The sequence below is a fragment of the Ceratotherium simum genome, chromosome 6, assembly GCF_057802395.1.
Source record: "Ceratotherium simum simum isolate JZ-2026a chromosome 6, ASM5780239v1, whole genome shotgun sequence".
Taxonomy (NCBI): Eukaryota; Metazoa; Chordata; class Mammalia; order Perissodactyla; family Rhinocerotidae; genus Ceratotherium; species Ceratotherium simum.
The window spans coordinates 55433893-55453633 of record NC_141905.1 but is presented as its reverse complement, the minus strand read 5'-3'; the positions used below and the strand labels follow the sequence as shown (position 1 = coordinate 55453633).

The window sequence follows — 19741 nt, the reverse complement described above, 5'->3', positions numbered from 1 at the left end:
CCCTATTGCTGATCTTCTCACTGTTTCCCTACTGGTTGAAGCTGCTTCAGGACACAATTTTTCTCACTTTCAAATCCAAACCTCAAGTAAACTCTAAGTGACACTCAGCCAAAAGAGCTTGTCTGCCCTCTTCCCCTTTGTTCCTCTCTCTGCTTATCATTATGAGGACAAGCATGGCCTCTTTGGACTCTATATTCTTCCATACTTTACCTGCATTACACACAAAAGAAGGAAAGTTTAAGAACTGGCTCAGCAAATAATAATGCTTTTTATTTAGAACATGCAGAGGACAAACAGCTGTGTATTGGCTTACACTAACAATTTTGCTCTGTTTCACAGTGATAACATTGTAATAACTCAATACTAGGTAAGTGTCAGCATATGTGGCGGCCAATGCAAGTGTTACAGAGAATAAAAAATAGCACATACATTTTGGAGGTGAAATTTTCCTTTAACAGAGGTTGGATGTTCACTGGATATTGATGGAATGGGGAGATATGAGATGAGAGATCAGAGAAGGCGTTCCTGGGAAGGGGATGAAGTGGGAAGGAGGTGAACAATGTCTCAGAGGAGGGGGAGTTGTGGATGACGGCACATCAGCAGCCAGACGGTCTGCCCTTCATCACACTGGAATAAAGCAGAGCTGGTATGATGGTGGCACATGGACAAACCCACTGGCGATTGGAGTGGTGTCTATGTCCTTTGGGTCAACCACAGATTTCAGGGTAAATTTCTGTAAAATAGTGGTCAGGAATAAAAACAGCTCCATGCAGGCCAGGCCCTCTCCCACACAAATCCGTTTTCCTGAAAATAACCAACATAGAGAATTTGTTCCTTGAATATTATGTTTTGAACTGTCACAAAACATATGCAGTAACTATCCAATGAATGACCAAAGAGAGGACTAGGAGGAGGGTTAGAGAGACAGATGAATAGAAGGATGGACACACTTGCTATTCATCTAATATCTTAATGGGAGACCTTCATTCAACAAATATTTATTGAGTATCAGCTCTATGCCAAGCACTTCATTATGTATTCCCACTTTATAACAGCTCTTTATACATTTGCAGTTTAAATCAATCTTTGCAGAAACACTTCTACTTTGCTTGTCCAAGTGGCTTGAAGGCAGAAGGACTGAGCAGAAGGAACTCATATATCGGTTTCCCTTTCTACCTCTGGCACAAAATACAGCCAAAGATTTGTTTTCCTTCATGTGCTTTCAAAACATATGTGTAAATATGTCACCCTCTCACTTTAAAATATTAAATGTCAGGGCCGGCTAAGTGGCACAGTGGTTAAGTTCATGCACTCCGCTTTGGTGGCCCATGGTTCACAGGTACAGATCTTGGGTGAACACCTACGCACCGCTCATCAAGCCATGCTGTGGCGGCGTCCCGCATACAAAACAGAGGAAGATGGGCACAGATGTTAGTTCAGGGACAGTCTTCCTCAAGCAAAAAGAGGAAGATTGGCAACAGATGTTAGCTCAGGGACAATCTTCCTCACCAAAAAAAATATATATATATTAAATGTCTTCCCCATCTGTCCCATGAGAGGAGATCTAAATAGGTTGAACTTCACATTTTGTGAAATTCACATTTTGTTCCCAGTCTGATGTTCCATGTCGTTCCTTCCATTCTTCATACCCTCTACTCTCGGCTCTAGCCATACCCACGCTTCATCATTCTCTAATACACCATGAAGTTTCTAGCTTTATCTCATGCTGTTCCATTTGGTTAAGGTGCACATCTCTTATTCTTCCTTCAAGACCTATGTCCCACGTCATTTTCTCTTTATAATCCTTGTGATCCCCTCAGGCAGCAAAATCTTGCAGTCTCTGAGTTTCCTCAGCATCATATTCACACTTCGTTTGAAGCACAGATCACTTTGAATCATAATTCTCTGTTTATTTATTTTTTTACCATGCTAAAATGTGTGTTCCTTGAAGAGAAGGCTCAGTCCTTGATATCTTGGTATGTACAGTGCAAGACCCAAAGCAGGCACCAAGGTCGTCGAATAAATGAGGGCGCCTCTGTGGCCAGAGACTCAACACACACACTGTAGCTGTGGAGACCCAATATCTAAGATGTATGATGCGAGTAGAGGAATATCTGGAACCACTGCAGGGTATCCTGCCACGTTCCCAAGATCTCCCTGACGCAGCAGCTAGTTGGCAGGTTCTGACCTCCTCGAGCTCCAGGAAATGTCCTGCTCCTGTGGTCCACTCTGTAAAAGTGCCCTGCCTTCTCTTCTCTCTTTGCTCCCCGTCCCTTGTGAGGCAATTCAAATTTCCATTCTGCTGCTAGAATGTTGCTTATTCCATTTTATGCCACACTGTGCAGTATGAATGAGCAGGAAGCAGGCAGCTTCCCCTTCTGGTCTCCTGAGCAGCCTGCGTTTTCCTCTCCCACAGCACGAGTCTTACTGGATGACAATGATCTGTTCACTAATCTGCTTCCCTAACTAGGGAAGAGCCAGTGCTCCCTAGCTCAGGTGCTCATTCTGTGCTTGTGGATATATGTAACCCCAGAGCTCGGTCTGGGGAGTGAGGGATATCACATAGAAAACACTCAAAGTTGTGGAGTTATACACCTTTCTCATAGGAGGTGAGGAAAGTCTAAAAGAGTTTCACCTTCTAAGAGGAGTTCTTGGCGATATATTAACTATCATTATATTAGTGATTAGCCAAGTGATATACATATATATATATATATATATATATATATATATATATATATATATATATATATATATATATACACACACACACACATACAGGCAGAATTCAATCAATCTATTCTATCACTTTTTCACTTTCAAGGAATGGAGTCAGCTCCCCAAAGTTCCAATAATGGGGATGTATGGTTGGGGGAAGTGCATGGGCATTGCAAGTGGTGCTCATGATCATGGACAAGGAGCAATTCCTTGTCCCCAGTGTGGACACCATGGAAGTTCCAACTGATCCCATGAAGGTAACCTGTCCCCTGAAGTACTGAAGGAAATACATCTTTATTACCTGCTGAGAAAGCCATGAAGTGGTCACTCTTTTTAAAGTTGCCTCTCTCATCCAGGAAGTGGCCAGGGTCAAACACCTCTGGTTTGGGGAATTCTTTGTCATCGTGCAGCACAGAAGTCAGTGATGTTAATATGGTTGTGCCCTGGAAAGAACAGATGAAGATAAACTGAGTTATGAAGAAGTCGTGGAGCTGGAAGAAATGCTGCAAATCATTTAGTCCAATCTTATAATCTATAGATGAGGAATCCTAGGTCCAAAGAAGGATAGCGGCATTTTGAGCCAGACAGAACAGTTAATAAACAAGGATAAGTTTAAGACCAGTGGCAGTGATGTTACTCAAGTGGACTCCAATGACATTTGAAATACTGAGTGCTTGGTTACTTGGGTCCGAGACCTCTGAATCCCCTCTACTTATCATGACATTTGGACACTGGTGTCTGTCCCACCATCTGCTCTATTTCATCCCTTCAGTTTTCATACATCTCATATGTGAATTATGGTTTAAACTGGAAGCCTCTGCTGATCTTGAAGAGTCAGGAGTATTTGCAATCTGTTCATAGGGCTTTTTTTAAATAGAAATCTGATCTGATTAAAAATGATTTCTGGGGGCCAGCCCCCATGGCCTAGTGGTTAAGTTCAGCACGCTCCACTTTGGCAGCCTGGGTTCTGTTCCCAGGCGCGAAACTACACCACTCATCAGCAGCCATGTTGTGGCGGTACCCACATACAAAATAGAGGAAGAATGGCACAGATGTTAGCTCAGGGCAAATCTTCCTCAGGAAAAAAAAAATGACTTGGCAAATCCATACAGACAGAAATAGATTAGTAGTTGTCAGAGGCTGGAGGGAGGGAGAAACGAGAAATGACTGGTGTGTAGGGGACTTTATTTTGGGGTGATGAAAACGGTCTGGAAAAGTAGCTATGGTTGCAGAACATTGTGAATGTACTAAACTTCACTGAATTGTACCTTTTAAAATAGCTCAAATGATAATTTTTATGTTACGTGTATTTTACCACAATGAAAATGAAAATTTGCCCAAGAGAAAAAATGACTTCTTAGGTAATACCAATAAGTACACTAACAACTACTGAGCATTTATCTTTGGAATGAAATTTGTTTCTCTTAATTTAAAAATATGGGGGGGCCGGCCCAGTGGCTTAGCGGTTAAGTGCGCGCGCTCTGCTGCTGGCGGCCCCGGTTCGGATCCTGGGTTCACACTGATGCACCACTTCTCCAGCCATGCTGAGGCCGTGTCCCACATACAACAACTAGAAGGATGTGCAGCTATGACATACAACTATTTACTGGGGCTTTGGGGGGAAAAAATAAATAAATAAAAATATGGGGAACTATTCATTATGGATGAATCCTAGCTTTAAAAAAAACCACACAGAGAGATGATAAAGTTAGAAAAACTACCATTTTTCAACAATTCAGGTAAAAATCATCAATTAATGCTAAAACTGTTAGATGAATGATTGAGGAAACAGGATATTCACAAGATCTTAAAGTAGCATGTTATGCATTTTTTATTAATTACCTATGAAAAACAGAACCTCAGCAATGGAGAGATATGTCATACAACTCCTTAATAAGTGATTACCTTGGTATCACCAGTAATGAAATAAACTGACATTATGTGTCTCCAGCCAAAATGTGATACAGTGGGACATACACAACATCATCTATGTGATTTTCTTGTGAAAAACACAGACCTGGAACCTAATCTTAAAAAAACAATCACACAAAACCAAATTGAGGAATGCTTTACATGACAACTGTCCTGGACTCTTTAAAACTGTCAATGTATTGAAATGAAACAAATAAAGGAAAAGGAACTGTTCTTGAAAACAGGGCACTAAAGGGACAGATAACCAAATTATATACTTGTTCCTTCGTTGGATACCAGATGCCCCCTGAAAAAAAGCTATAAAAGATTTTTTAGGATAATTTTTTAGGATAATTTATCATAGGCTATATATTAAAGCTATTGTGAAGATGATAAATCCTTAAGTGTGAGGGCTGTTATTATTATGTAAAACAAAGTCCTTGTTATTAGAAAATACACACTGAAGTATTTAGGAGTTAAGTGTAGTAAGTAGATGATAGAAATATAGATAGATAGATAGATAGACAGATAGATAGATAGATAGATAGATAGACAGATAGATAGATAGATAGATAGATAGATAGATAAATGACAGATAGATGATAGATGCAGATAGATATGTAGTTAAAATACAGATATATACACATTTTCATATACAATGTATATAGATAGATAGATAGCCATTGTGTGTGTGTTTTACATGCTATTCAGATTTTTTACATTTTTTAATTCAAAATTGGGAGAAAATTCCATCACCTAAGTTTATTATATTTAAGGTCTACAATTTTTTTTAATTATTGCCTTGTATATTTTTAAACCAGTAATATGTGAAGATGTTACTTTAATATTTCAAAACCAAAGAAAGGAGAGTAATGAGCACAAGAGGGCAAGGGACTATAGAGGGGTGAGAAGTCAGGCCAGGTTGAGATTATGCAGAACCTTATATGACAAATAGAATTCAGACTTTAATCTTTTCTTCCTGGCATTTAACCCATTACATATTAAGAGTTCTGCAGAAAGAGAAGTCAAGATGATGGCGTAAGCAGACTCTGAACTCACCTCCTCCTGTGGACACAGCCAATTTACAACTACTCGTGGAAAAATTACCCCTGAGACAGAACTGAAAACTGGATAAGAGGAACTCCTGCAACAAAGGACAATCCTAATTGAGGTGGAAGAGGCAGAAACGCCATTCTGGAGAGAAAAAACTCCGCCTTCACAAGCCACCAGCTTCACGGCTACCCGGGAGCAGCCCAAAGGTACGCAGCCCTCCCTGGAGGAGCGGGGCCCTGAGCCGGGAGCACCCCCGCTGTAGGCATTTTGTGGACCCAGCACAATCAAGACAAGTGGTATAATATCTGACTTTGCCTGCTACTAAAACATTGGGGAGTACCCCCAGAAAAGCTGGTTCACAACGACATTAAAACCGGCTCTTAAAGGGCCCACGTGCAAACTCACCCATTACAGAAAGCAACCTAAAATCACCAGAAAGAAAGGTGCACAGAGAAAAGAGACTCACCTGATAGGCTCTGAGTGCATTGCAATGAGAAGTGAGACCTCTCCAGGGACTGGCACATTGGCAGCGGCCATTGTTGTGGGCTGGTGTGGGTGTGCTGACACAGACACCATGGGAGTTCTCCCTGGGGCCTGTTAGCCCGGAGTCTGCCCCATCCACTAGAGTACCGATTTAATCCAGCTCAGCCAGGGCAGGCAGCCCACCCTAGCGACTGGCCCCATGGAAAAACAAGCCCTCAGGCAACCTGTGGGCCTGCATAGATTGGTGACTGGATTCTCTGCAGCCTGATGACTGAGTCCACTTCAGTGGGGCAGGGCGTGCACAAGGAGCGGGTGGAGAGTGTGTGGCGGTGGTGGAGTGTGTGGGGCTCCCGCCATGGAGAGACTGGGTCCACTTCATGAGGTCAGGGTGTGCACACAGGGCAGGACTGTGTTGACTGTGTGTGTGGACCTGTGAGCAGTGGGGCTTATCAGCTGCAGAAGACTTGTGCTTCTCAAAGACCCACGTAGGGGGTTTGCCCCACCTTCCAAAGCCTGAAACAATTGGGTACTTCCGTGCCTGAGGCCAGCCACACACAGCTGCAATCCTCAGAGAGCTGACAAGAGACCTAAAGGCTGGAGGCTTATAGCAATTGTAAGGCCCTGAGCCTAACAACCTGCCACACTGGGGGCCTACTCACTTAAAAGAAATACTGCAACACAAATGTGGTATTACAACTTGCAACCAACGGTGCTGGGGCTTCCCACACCCAATAAAGAGATTGAAGGGCCAACAACAACTACAAGCAGCTGAGCATTACAACAGCTGGCCAGGAGCATAATTCGGCCTACCTGGGTGAATACAGGGAGAGCAAACAGGCCACAACAGAAGGAAACATGTAGCCCCCATATGAGTCACCCCTGGAACACTGAGAACTGAGGGAAGCACACTGCAGGCCTCCTAAGGCATCACTTATATAAGGTCACCTATCCAAGAGCAGGAGACGTAGCTGACCTACCTAATATGTAGACACAAGCACAGGGAAAGAGGCAAAATGAGAAGGCAAAGGAATACATTCCAAGTAAGGGAACAAGACAAAACACCAGAAAAGGAACTAAGTGAAAGAGAAATGAGCAACCTATCCAACAGAGAGTTCAAACAAAGAGTGTTAAGGATGCTCACTGATCTAGGGAGAAGAATAGATGAACTCAGTGAGAATGTCAACAAAGAAATGGAAGATATGAAAAAGAACCAATCAGAAATGAAGAATACAATACTGGAAATGAAAAATTCACCAGAGGGACTCAAAAGCAGAGTAGAGGATACAGAAGAACGGATCTGCGAGCTGGATGAAAGACTAGAAGTAATTACCGAAGCTGAACAGGTAAAAGAGAAAAGAATTAAAAAGAGTGAGGACAGTCTAAGAGACTTGTGGGACAACATCAAGCGCACTAACATCCGTGTTATAGGTGTCCCGGAAGGAGAAGAGTGAGACAAAGGGTCAGAGAATCTATTTGATGAAATAATAGATGAAAACTTCCCTAACCTAAGGAAGGAAACAGAAATCCAGGTACAGGAAGCAGAGAGAGCACCAAACAAGATAAACCCAAAGAGGCTCACACCAGGACACATCATAATCAAAATGTCCAGAATTAAAGATAAAGAGAGAGTCCTAAAAGCCATAGGAGAAAGACAAATTACATACAAAGGAAACCCCATAAGGCTATCAGCTGACTTCTCAGCAGAAACCTTACAGGCTAGAAGAGAGTCGCATGATATATTTAAAGTGCTAAAAGAAAAACACTTACAGCCAAGAATACTCTACCCAGCAAGGTTATCATTCAAAATGGAAGGAGACATAAAAAGTTTCCCAGACAAGCAAAAATTAAAGGAGTTGCCACCAAGAAACCAGTGCTACAAGAAATGTTAAAGGGACTGATTTAAGGGGATAAGAGAAGACCACAAATAGGAAAAATTATCTATTTCCATGATAAGAGGGTAATGGATACAAATGCACAAAAAAGAGGTTAGATATGATATCAGAAACATAAATTGAGGGAGGAGGGTAGTTAAAGAGTAGAGCTTTCAGACAGAGGTCAAACGAAAGAGACCATCAATTCTGTATAGAGGACTCCTAAAACACTGAGAAAAAAAAAGTTAGAAAATGGCAATAAGTACATACATATCAATAGCTACTTTAAAAGTCAATGGACTAAATGCTCCAGTTAAAAGGCATAGAGTGGCTGATTGGATTAAAAAACAAGACTCATATATATGCTGCATACAAGAGACACACTTCAGACCTAAATACACTCACAAACTGAAAGTGAAGGAATGGAGAAAGATGCTCCATGCAAATGGCAATGAAAAGAAAGTTGGGGTAGCAATACTCATATCAGACAAAATAGACTCTAAAACAAAAACTGAAAAAAGAGACAAAGAAGAGCATTTCATAATGATCAAAGGAACAATCCAACAAGAGAATATAACACTTGTAAATATCTACGCACCCAATGTAGGAGCACCTAAATTTATAAAGCAATTATTAACAGACATAAAAAGAGAAATAGACAGTAACACAATAATAGTAGGGGACTTTAACACTCCACTTACACCAATGGATAGATCATCCAAACAGAAGATCCTTAAGGAAGCATTGGCCTTAAATGACACACTAGAACAGATGGACCTAGTAGATATATACAGAGCATTCCATCCAAAAACCGAAGAATACACGTTCTTTTCAAATGCACATGGAACATTCTCCAGGATTGATCACATATTAGGCCACAAAACAAGTCTACATAAATTTAAGAAGATTGAAATAATACCAAGCATCTTTTCTGACCACAATGATATGAAACTAGAAATCAACTATAGGAAGAAAATCAGAAAAGCCACAAATACGTGGAGATTAAACAAAATGCTACTGAACAACGACTGGGTCAATGAAGAAATCTAAGGAGAAATCAAAAAATACCTGGAGACAAATGAAAATATGACATGCCAGAATTTATGGGATACAGCAAAAGTGGTTCTAAGAGGGAAGTTTATAGCAATACAGGCCTATCTCAACAAACAAGAAAAATCTCAAATAAACAATCTAACAATGCACCTAAAGCAACTGGAAAGAGAAGAACACCCAAAGCCCAAAATCAGTAGAAGAAGGGAAATAATAAAAATCAGAGCAGAAATAAATGAAATAGAGACTAAAAAAAAATAGAAAAAATTAATACAACCAAGAGCTGGTTCTTTGAAAAGATAGACAAAATTGACAAACCTTGGGGCTGGCCCCATGGCTTAGTGGTTAAGTGGGCGCACTCCACTGCTGACGGCACGCACCGATGCACCGCTTCTCTGGCCATGCTGAGGCCACGTCCCACATACAGCAACTAGAAGGGTGTGCAGCTATGACATACAACTATCTACTGGGGCTCAGGGGGAAAAAATAAATAAATAAAATTATTTAAAAAAATTGACAAACCTTTAGCTAGACTCACCAAGAAAAAAAGAGAGAAGGCTCAAATAAATAAAATCAGAACTAAAGAGGAGAAATTACAACAGACACCTCAGATATACGAAAGATTATAAGAGAATACTATGAAAAGCTATATGCCAACCAATTCGACAATCTGAAAGAAATGGATAAATTCTTAGAATCATACAACCTTCCAAAAGTGGATCAAAAAGAAATAGAGAATTTGCATAGACCAATCACCAGTAAGAAGATCGAAACAGTAATCCAAAACCTCTCCAAAAATAAAAGTCCGGGACCAGACGGCTTCCCTGGTGAATTCTACCAAAAGTTCAAAGAAGAGTTAATACCTATCCTTCTCAAACTCTTCCAAAAAATTGAGGGGTTGGTAAGCTCCCTAACTCATTCTATGATGCCGACATTACCCTGATATCAAAACCAGACAAGGACAACACAAAAAAAGAAAATTTCAGACCAATATCACTGATGAACATAGATGCAAAAATCCTCAACAAAATACTAGCAAATCACATACAACAATATGTTAAAAAGATTATACACCATGATCAAGTGGGATTTATTCCAGGTATGCAAGGATGGTATAACATTCACAAATCAATCAATGTAATACACCACATTAATAAAATGAAAGATAAAAATCATATGATGATCTCAATAGATGCAGAGAAAGCATTTGACCAGATACAGCATCCATTTATGATAAAAACTCTGAATAAAATGGGTATAGAAGGAAAGTACCTCAACATAATGAAGGCCATATATGACAAACCCACAGGTAATATCATCCTCAATGGTGAAAAACTGAAAGCTATCCCTCTAAGAATAGGAACCAGACAAGGATGCGCACTCTCACCACTCCTATTTAACATAGTAGTGGAAGTCCTAGCCAAAGCAATCAGGCAAGAAAAAGAAATAAACAGGATATAAACTGGAAAGGAAGAAGTGGAACTCTCACTATTTGCAGATGACATGATTTTATGTATAGAAAACCCTAAAGAATCCACCAAAAAACTTTTAGAAGTAATAAACGAATACAGTAAAGTTGCAGGATACAAAATCAACATACAAAAATCTGTTGCATTTCTATACACTAACAACGAAGTAGCAGAAGGAGAAATTAAGAATACAATCCCATTTACAATTGCAACAAAAAGAATAAAATACCTAGAAATAAACTTAACCAAAGAGGTGAAAGATCTGTACACTGAAAACTATAAAACGTTGCTGAAAGAAATTGAAGAAGACACAAAGAAATGGAAAGATATTCCGTGCTCTTGGATTGGAAGAATTAACATAGTTAAGATGTCCATTCTTCCTAAAGCCATCTATAGATTCAATGCAATCCCTATCAAAGTTCCAACAACATTTTTCACAGAAATAGAACAAAGATTCCTAAAATTTATATGGAACAACAAAAGACCCCGAATAGCTAAAGGAATCCTGAGAAAAAAGAACAAAGCGGAAGTATCACACTCCCTGATTTCAAAATATACTACAAAGCTATAGTAACCAAAACAGCACGGTACTGGCAGAAAAACAGACACACAGATCAATGGAATAGAATCCAAAGCCCAGAAATAAACCCACACATCTATGGACAGCTCATCTTCGACAAAGGAGCAAAGAACATACAATGGAGAAAGGAAAGTCTCTTCAACAAATTGTGTTGGGAAAACTGGACAGCCACATACAAAAAAATAAAAGTAGACTCTTACCTTACACTATACACAAAAATTAACTCCAAATGGATTAAAGACTTGAATGTAAGACCTGAAACTATGAAATTTCTAGAACAAAACATAGGCAGTACGCTCTTCGACATCAGTCTTAGCAACATATTTTCAAGCACCATGTCTGACTGGGCAAGAGAAATAATAGAAAAAATAAACAAATGGGCCTATAGTAAACTAAAAATCTTCTGTACAGCAGAGAAAACCATCAACAAAACTAAAAGACAACCTAACAATTGGGAGAAGATATTTGCAAACCATACATCTGATTAGTGGTTAATCTCCAAAATATATAAAGAACTGATGCGGGCCGGCCCCGTGGCTTAGCGGTTAAGTGCGTGCGCTCCGCTGCCGGCGGCCCGGGTTCAGATCCCGGGTGCGCACAGAGGCACCACTCCTCCAGCCATGCTGAGGCCGCGTCCCACATACAGCAACTAGAAGGATGTGCAGCTATGACAGACAACTATGTACTGGGCCTTTGGGGGAAAAATAAATAAATAAAATCTTTAAAAAAAGAACTGATGCATCTCAACAACAAAAAAACTAACAACCCAATAAAAAATGGGCAAAAGACCTGAACAGACATTTCTCCAAAGAAGATATATAGATGGCCAACAGACACATGAAAAGATGTTCAACATCATTAACTATCAGGGAAATGCAAATCAAAACTACAATGAGATATCACCTCACGCCCGTCAGAATGGCTATAATTAACAAGACAGGAAACAACATGTGTTGGAGAGGATGTGGAGAGAAGGGAAGTCTCATACACTGCTGGTGGGAGTGCAAACTGGTGCAGCCACTATGGAAATTGTATGGAGATTCCTCAAAAAGTTAAGGACAGAACTACCATATGATCCAGCTATTCCACTGCTGGGTATTTATCCAAAGAACTTGAAAACACCAATGCGTAAAGATACATGCACCCCTGTGTTCATTGCAGCGTTATTCACAATAGCCAAGACTTGGAAGCAACCTAAGTGCCCATCAAGGGACGAATGGATAAAGAAGATGTGGTATATATACACAATGGAATACTACTCAGCCATAAGAAATTATGAAATCCAGCCATTTGTGACAACATGGATGGACATTGAGGGTATTATGCAAAGTGAAATAAGTCAGAGGGAGAAGGTCAAATACCATATGATCTCACTCATTAAGTAGTAATTAATAACAACAACAAACAAACATATAGAGACTGGACTGGTGGTTACCAGAGGGGAAGGGGGAGGGAGGAGGTCAAAAGGAATGATTAGCCACATGTGTGTAGTGATGGGTTCTAATTAGTATTTAGGTGGTGAACATGATGTAATCTATGCAGAAATAGAAGTATAATGATGTACGCCTGAAATTTATACAATGTAATAAACCAATGTTACTGCAATAAACAAAAAGTTAAAAAAATAAAAATAAAATAAAATAAAAATGAATTTTACTTCCAAATTGAGTTTCAGAGATGAACCAAGGTCAAAGCCATTTTAAGAGTACAATTGACCCAGGATTTGTTTAACTCTTAATAAAGTAATATATTAGGGGACAGTGAATGAATATGATTTCTGTGTTACAATCTCTAGCATAACCAAAAATTTTAATGTATCTTATATTTACATAAAAGTACTGTTTTAATGTCATTTCTAACTAAAACAACCTGGAAAAATATTTTAAAAATTTCAAAACCAGGTATATTTTCAGTAAACGCTTCTGGTACAAGTGAATATCCATAAAGAAAAGAAATGAAGTATGATCATTACTTCACACTATAGTTGAAAATGAACTTTAAATACATCATAGACCTAATATAAAAGATAAGCATAAATATTTGGAAACTTGTGCTTGAAAATAATTTTTTAGATAGGACACAAAACCACAAATCATAAGAGGAATAGTTGATTAATTGGACTTCATCAAAATTTAAAACTTCTGCTCTTCGTAAGACATTCTTTATGTTCAACTTCGCTAATCATCAGGGAAATGCAAATCAAAACCACAATGAGCAATCACCTTACATCCATTAGAATGGCTATTATCAAAAAAACAATTGTGTGTGAATCTGTGGAGAAAAGTGACCCCATATGCACTGTTGCTGGGAATGTAAATTGATACAGCCGTTAAGTGAAACACTATGCAGTTCCTCAAAAAATTAAATATAAAACTACCATATGATCCTGCAAGCCCACTTCTGGGTAGATATCCAAAGGAAATGAAATCACAATCTCAAAGATGTCTGCACCCCCATGTTTATTGCAGCATTATTCACAATATCTAAAACAGAGAAACAACTGAAGTGTCCATCGTTGGATGAATGGATAAGGAAAATGTGACATATACATATATATGAGATATTATTCAGCCACAAGAAGAAAATCCTGCCATTTGCAACAACATAGAGGGGCATTGAGGACAGTATGTTAAGTGAACTAAGTCAAACAGTGAAGGACAAATACTGTATGATCTCACATATATGTGGAATCTAAAAAAGCCAAGCATATGGAAATAAAGAGGATAACGGTGGTTGCCAGTATCTGAGGAGTTGGGAAAATGGGCAGATGTTGGTCCAGGGATACAAACTTCCGGTTCTAAGATGAATACATTTTGAGGATTGAATGTACAACATGGTCATTATAGTGAAGAATACTATATTATACACCGGCAACTTGCTAAGAGAGTACATCCTAAATGTTCTTACCCCTGGGAAAAAAATAGCGATTATGTCAGGTGATGGAGGTGTTATTTAGCCTTATTGTGGTAATCATTTTGCAATATATACATATATCAAATCATAACGCTGCATACCTACTAAATGTTAACTGTCAATTATACCACAATAGAGCTAGAAAAAGAAAAAATAAAACGTGTACTTGGTAGGTTTGAAGGAGGCATACAAAAACTGAGAGCACATACTGCCTTATTCTGTTTGTATGTATTCAAGAGAGTGCACAATATGCTGTCACTGTTTTGCGATGCAATTGTTAGCAATTTAAATTCCCTGAACTTCAGTTTCTTTTTTTCTGAACATAATGTGAGATAATAAACATAACTTCAGATGGATGTATGAAGAAATAAATGAAAAAAAAAGACATTCTTTAGAAACTAAAAAGAGAAAGAAAGAAAAAACCACAGACTGGGAGTAAACATTTGCAACACTTACATATGATAAAGGACTTGTGTAAAAAATATATATATAAATAATTGCAGTAATTAAATAATAAGTCAAACAACCCAGTAAAAAATGGGACTATAATTTAGGCAAACTCTTTACCAAAAAACCTATATGAATGGCCAATCAACGCATGAACAGAAGCCAAACATCATTATTTATCAAGAAAATAGAAGTTAAACAAAATATGATATCACTACACAACCACTACAGTGTCTAAAATTTATAAAGACTAACTAATGGCAAGTGGTGGAGGGTATCTGGAGCACCTGGAACGCTCATACATTGCTAACGGGAATGTAAAATATCACAGCCACGTTCAAAAACAGTTTGGTGGCTTTTTATGAAGTTAAACAGTTGAGCAACAATCCCACTCCTGGGTATTTACCCAAAAGAAATGAAAATTTATGTCCACACAAAAAAACCTGTATACAATATGGAAGATGACTGACAGTAGAATTAAAGTCAAGTCTAAAGTTTTGAACTAACAGAAAGATGAATTATTAGGTCCTACAATTTGTAAATAAAGATCTACTTTGGGAGGTAAATGTATACAGAATTTTTGATGTCAGAATAAACTTTATTTAAAACCTAAAAAAAAAAACCTGTATATAAATGATCATAGCACCTTTATTCAAATAGCCCAAAACTGAAAACAACCCAAATATTCATCAGTGAACAGATAAACAATTTGTGGTACTCCATAAGATGGAATACTACTCATCAACAAAGAGGAACAAACTAATGATACCTGCAATAACAAAGATGAATCTCAAACACATTCCACCACATAAAAGAGCAGAGATAAAGGCTTATACTGATTACATGTTATTCCATTTAAGTCACATTCCAGTATATTGCATTAGTGAAAAGGCAAAACTGTAGGACCGAAAACAGATCACTGGCTACCAAGGGCTGAAACTGGGGGAGTGGATTGGTGGCAAAAGGAGAATGAAGGAACTTTGGAGATGATGGAAATGTTTTTTATCTTCGTTGTGGTGGTACTTACATGACTTCACATTTGGTCAAAGCTCATTAGATTTTACAGTTAAAAAAGGTGAATTTTCTTTTCTATAACTTATACCTCAAGTTAAAAATAGAGTAATACATTAAGTCACAAAATGCATCTATGGTGAAAAGTAAATCTTCCTCCCATCTAACAACACAAACCCTTTTAGACTTTCCAGAAACAATCCTTCCCACCAACCAGTTATATGCCCTTCCAGAGAATATGTCCTTCTTCTCAGAAACATTACGCAAATCAGGCAGATAAACCTATATACCTTTATTTCACTTATCACTCTCTTCTTTTTTTATCCAAATGACATGCCTCCCCTGCATCTTGATATTTTTACTTAATAAAAAAATTCGGATATAGTCCCATATCAACACATATACATCTGCCTTATTCATGCTACATAGTATGAATGTGCCATCACACTACTGATGAACATTTAGATAATTCAAAATATTTTTTATTACAAGCAATGATGCAAGGACAATTTTTTTGGACATTCCTTCATTAGCACTTATAATAGATACAATGAATTTTAATTCTTGCATTATAAATTACTATATTTTATATTTTAATAGATATTGCCAAAATGTTCTCCAAAAAATGTACTTATTTATAATCCTGCCAGCAGCACTCAAAAAACTAGTTTACACATATCCTCACCAACACAATATTTTCTCAGCCTTTAACATCATCAATTTGATAGATGAAAATGTTGTCTCATAGTCTTAGCTTGTATTTTGCATGTGTTGCCTGGTTTAATTCTTGCAACGTTCTATCAAGGTAGACAAGGTTGGTATTATCAACAGTTTACAAGTGAGAAAACTGAGGCTCATAGGCTTAAGAAATTTATTCAAGATTATAGCTAAGAGTAGCAGAGCCAGAGTTCATGCTGAGTTCCTCCTGAACTTACATCCTGCTGCCGTGCATTTCTGAATACCTACTGGAGTTTTCCATTTTTAGGACACATTTGGCAGAAGGCGGTATCTGATTCTTTTAGAAAAGCCAAAAGGGGAATACCCCTCTGCATACATGACATTCCTTCCACCCCTCTGCCCTAAGCATGCAACTGTGATTCTGACCATGTGTTTTCCTGGGTGAGAAATAAGACCCTGAAAACCATAAAGAGACATAACCTGGGCACAGGAAACACAATGGTCGTTCTGCAACTCAGAGGAAGTCATCCTTCCCCAAAGTTACTTTATCAACTATTTCAAAATTACCTGTAGGAGGATCATTTTAGCCTCTTGCTACTTTTCTGCTTCCACCCATAAAATATGAGCATTTGTTTTCCTGGAGGTATAACTACACAATCCTTTATCTGAAACCATGGAGACAAATGTTTTTTCATATTCAGAATTGTTTGACACTTTAGAAAGATACTATGATGTACATGCCATAAAGTTTATGATACACCCAATAATGTGGCAAGTACAAGACAGTCAAACACATTGCTATTTCTTTAGCAAAACATAAATAGTCACACGAAGTGGCATAAACAAGGAATATAAATAGATTCACTTCTGTTCAAGTAAAGTTTTGGCTACTGAATGAAACTGCACCAAGTCTATCTTCGTTTTTAATTTTCCAGGTTCTTAGTGTTGCAGAATTATGGATGAGGGGTTTCTAAACCCATATTACAGAAAAAAAACCTTAGATCAGCTCTGTCCAACACAGAAGTCTTGAGTGATCCATGGTTATTTACATCTAAATTAAAGCTAATTAAAAGTAAATAAAATTTACAATTCAGTTCCTCAGTTGCATTAATCACATTTCAGGTACTTGAAAGGCACATGTGGCTAATGGCTACCATATGAGACAACACAGATATTCAGAATTCTCTCTTCCCCAAAACATGGCAGTAGTAACTTCAACCTTAATAAACGCCCAACTCTTTTCCCCTCAAAATAGAATTTTTAGTTGTTTCTTGTTTAAAAAGAGTAACGTGTGGGGCACGCCCGGTGGCTTAGCGGTTAAGTGCGCTGCGCTCCACTACTGGCGGCTCGGGTTCAGAACCCTGGGCACGCACCGACGCACCACTTCTCCGGCCATGCTGAGGCCCCATCCCACATACAGCAACTAGGATGTGAAACTACGACATACAACTATCTACTGGGGCTTTGGGGAAAAAAAAGGAGGAGGATTGGCAATAGATGTTAGCTCAGGGCTAGTCTTCCTCAGCAAAAAGAGGAGGATTAGCATGGATGTTAGCTCAGGGCTGATCTTCCTCACAAAAAAAAAGAAAAAGAAAAATAGTAACATGTGGGCTTCACATGGGAACAGCTTGTAGATACCAACTAGAAAGTTTGAATAAATAGAGAAACCATGTGTTAGAAAGCATTGGAAAGCTGCTAAGACAAAAATTAGCCTCCAGATTCCAGAGATGGAAGAACCTTGGAAAGGTAAGCTGATATCTACAGTCAATTTTTGACTATGTTAATAACCAATTCTGAAATGGGGCAGGAGGTGTTACATAATTCTATCTGCCTGGTAAGGGAAGGATGAACACTTTCTAGAAGAAGATAAACATCATCTGAGACTCTGCATTTTTTTAATGTAATACCTGCACTTAACCAAAATTTATTAGGCACACTAAAGACAGAACTAAGTGGACACAAAAAGAAGAGAGAAAGAGGCAATGAAATATATAAGGCAATAAAAATATACCCACAGTAGGAAAAATTAGCCACCTTATTTTATGAGGCCAGCATTACCTTTATATCAGAAGTCTGACAAGAAAATATTGCGGAAGAAAAACTGCAGATCAAAGTCGCTTATGAATATATACACAAACGTTCTCAATAAAATGTAGCAAACCAAATTCAGCTGTGTGTATGTCAGAGAAACAGACACAGAGACAGAGAGACAGAAAAAGAGACAGAGATCAAAATATATGCCATATAAGTAGATGCAGAGATCCCTTTGATCAAATTGTACACAAATTTATGCCAAAAAACTACACAGTTTGCCCAGAGCAGGGGAGAGGGAGAAAGGAGGAGTTCCTAATCAATGGGCATAGAATTCCAGTAATACAATATGAATACGTTCTAGAGATCTGCTGTACAACATTGTGCCTACAGTTATCAATATTATCCTGCATACTTAAAAATCCATTAAGAGGGTAAATCTCACGTTAAGAGTTCTTACCACAATAAAATTTTAAAAATTTGTCTTAATTTCTAAAAATTGAAAGATTTACCAATTCACTACAATCTCTTTCAGAAGACAGAAGCAGAAGGAATACTTCCTAACTCAATCTATAAGGCCAAACACTCTAATACTAAAACCAGACAAAAACTATAGACTAATATCTCTCAGAAACATACATATGAAAATCCTCAACAAAATATTAGCAATAATTTATTTTAAAAAATTGTACACCATGACCAAATGAGATTTATCCCAGGTGTCCAAGGCCAGTTCAACATTTGAAAACCAATTAATGTAATCCATCACATCAACAGGCTAAAGGAGAATCACATGATCATGTCATTAGATGCAGAAAAAGCATTTGACAAAATCCAACACCCACTCATGATAAAAAAAAAAAACTCTCAATAAACTAGAAATAGAGGGGAATTTCCTCAACTTGATAAAGAATATCTATAAAAAACCTATAGCTAACTTCAAATTTAGTGAGAAATTCATAGCATTCTCACTAAGATCAGGAACAAGGCTAGGATCTCACCTCTGCTTTTCAACATCACACTAGAAATCTTACCTAAAGCAATAAGATGAGAAAAGGAAATAAAAGGTATACAGACTTGGAAAGAAAAGATAAAACTACCTTTGTTCATAGATGCCATGATCATATATGTAGAAAATCCAAAAGAATTTGAAAAAATCTGCAACTAATAAGCAATTGTACCAAGATTGCGAGATACAAGATTAATATACAAAAGTCAATCATATTCATACGTATCTGCAATGAACAATTGGAATTTAAAATTACAAACACAATGCCACTTACATTAGCAGCCAAAAAATGAAATATTTAAGTATAAATCTAAAAAACAGTATGTGTAAAATCTATATGACGGAAACCTGAGGAAAAAAATCAAAGATCTAAATAAATGGAAAGAGATATTCCATGTTTATGGATAGGAAGACAATATTGTCAAGATGTCAGTTCTTCCTGACTTAATCTACCAATTAAATGCAATCTAAACCAAAATCCCAGCAAGTTATTGTGTGGATATCAACAAACTGATTC

The 19741-nt window shown here is 38.0% G+C and overlaps 1 protein-coding gene across 3 annotated transcripts in view; it reads right to left on the bottom strand.

Annotated features, from left to right (window-relative positions):
* Positions 1–622: 622 nt before the first annotated feature.
* The window catches only part of LOC101402869 (cytochrome P450 2C18), a 39317-nt gene continuing 20198 nt past the window's right edge, over positions 623–19741 (bottom strand). For 2 of the 3 annotated variants that reach the window (XM_004427864.3, XM_087432965.1), the window contains 2 exons: positions 3020–3161; positions 623–804 (listed from right to left, as the gene is read on the bottom strand). In XM_004427864.3, the coding sequence (XP_004427921.1) occupies positions 623–804; positions 3020–3161 (324 nt within the window). Of the gene's footprint in view, positions 805–3019; positions 3163–14752; positions 14802–19543; positions 19558–19741 lie in introns of all 3 variants that reach the window. The other variant, XM_087432964.1, reaches the window with a different exon arrangement.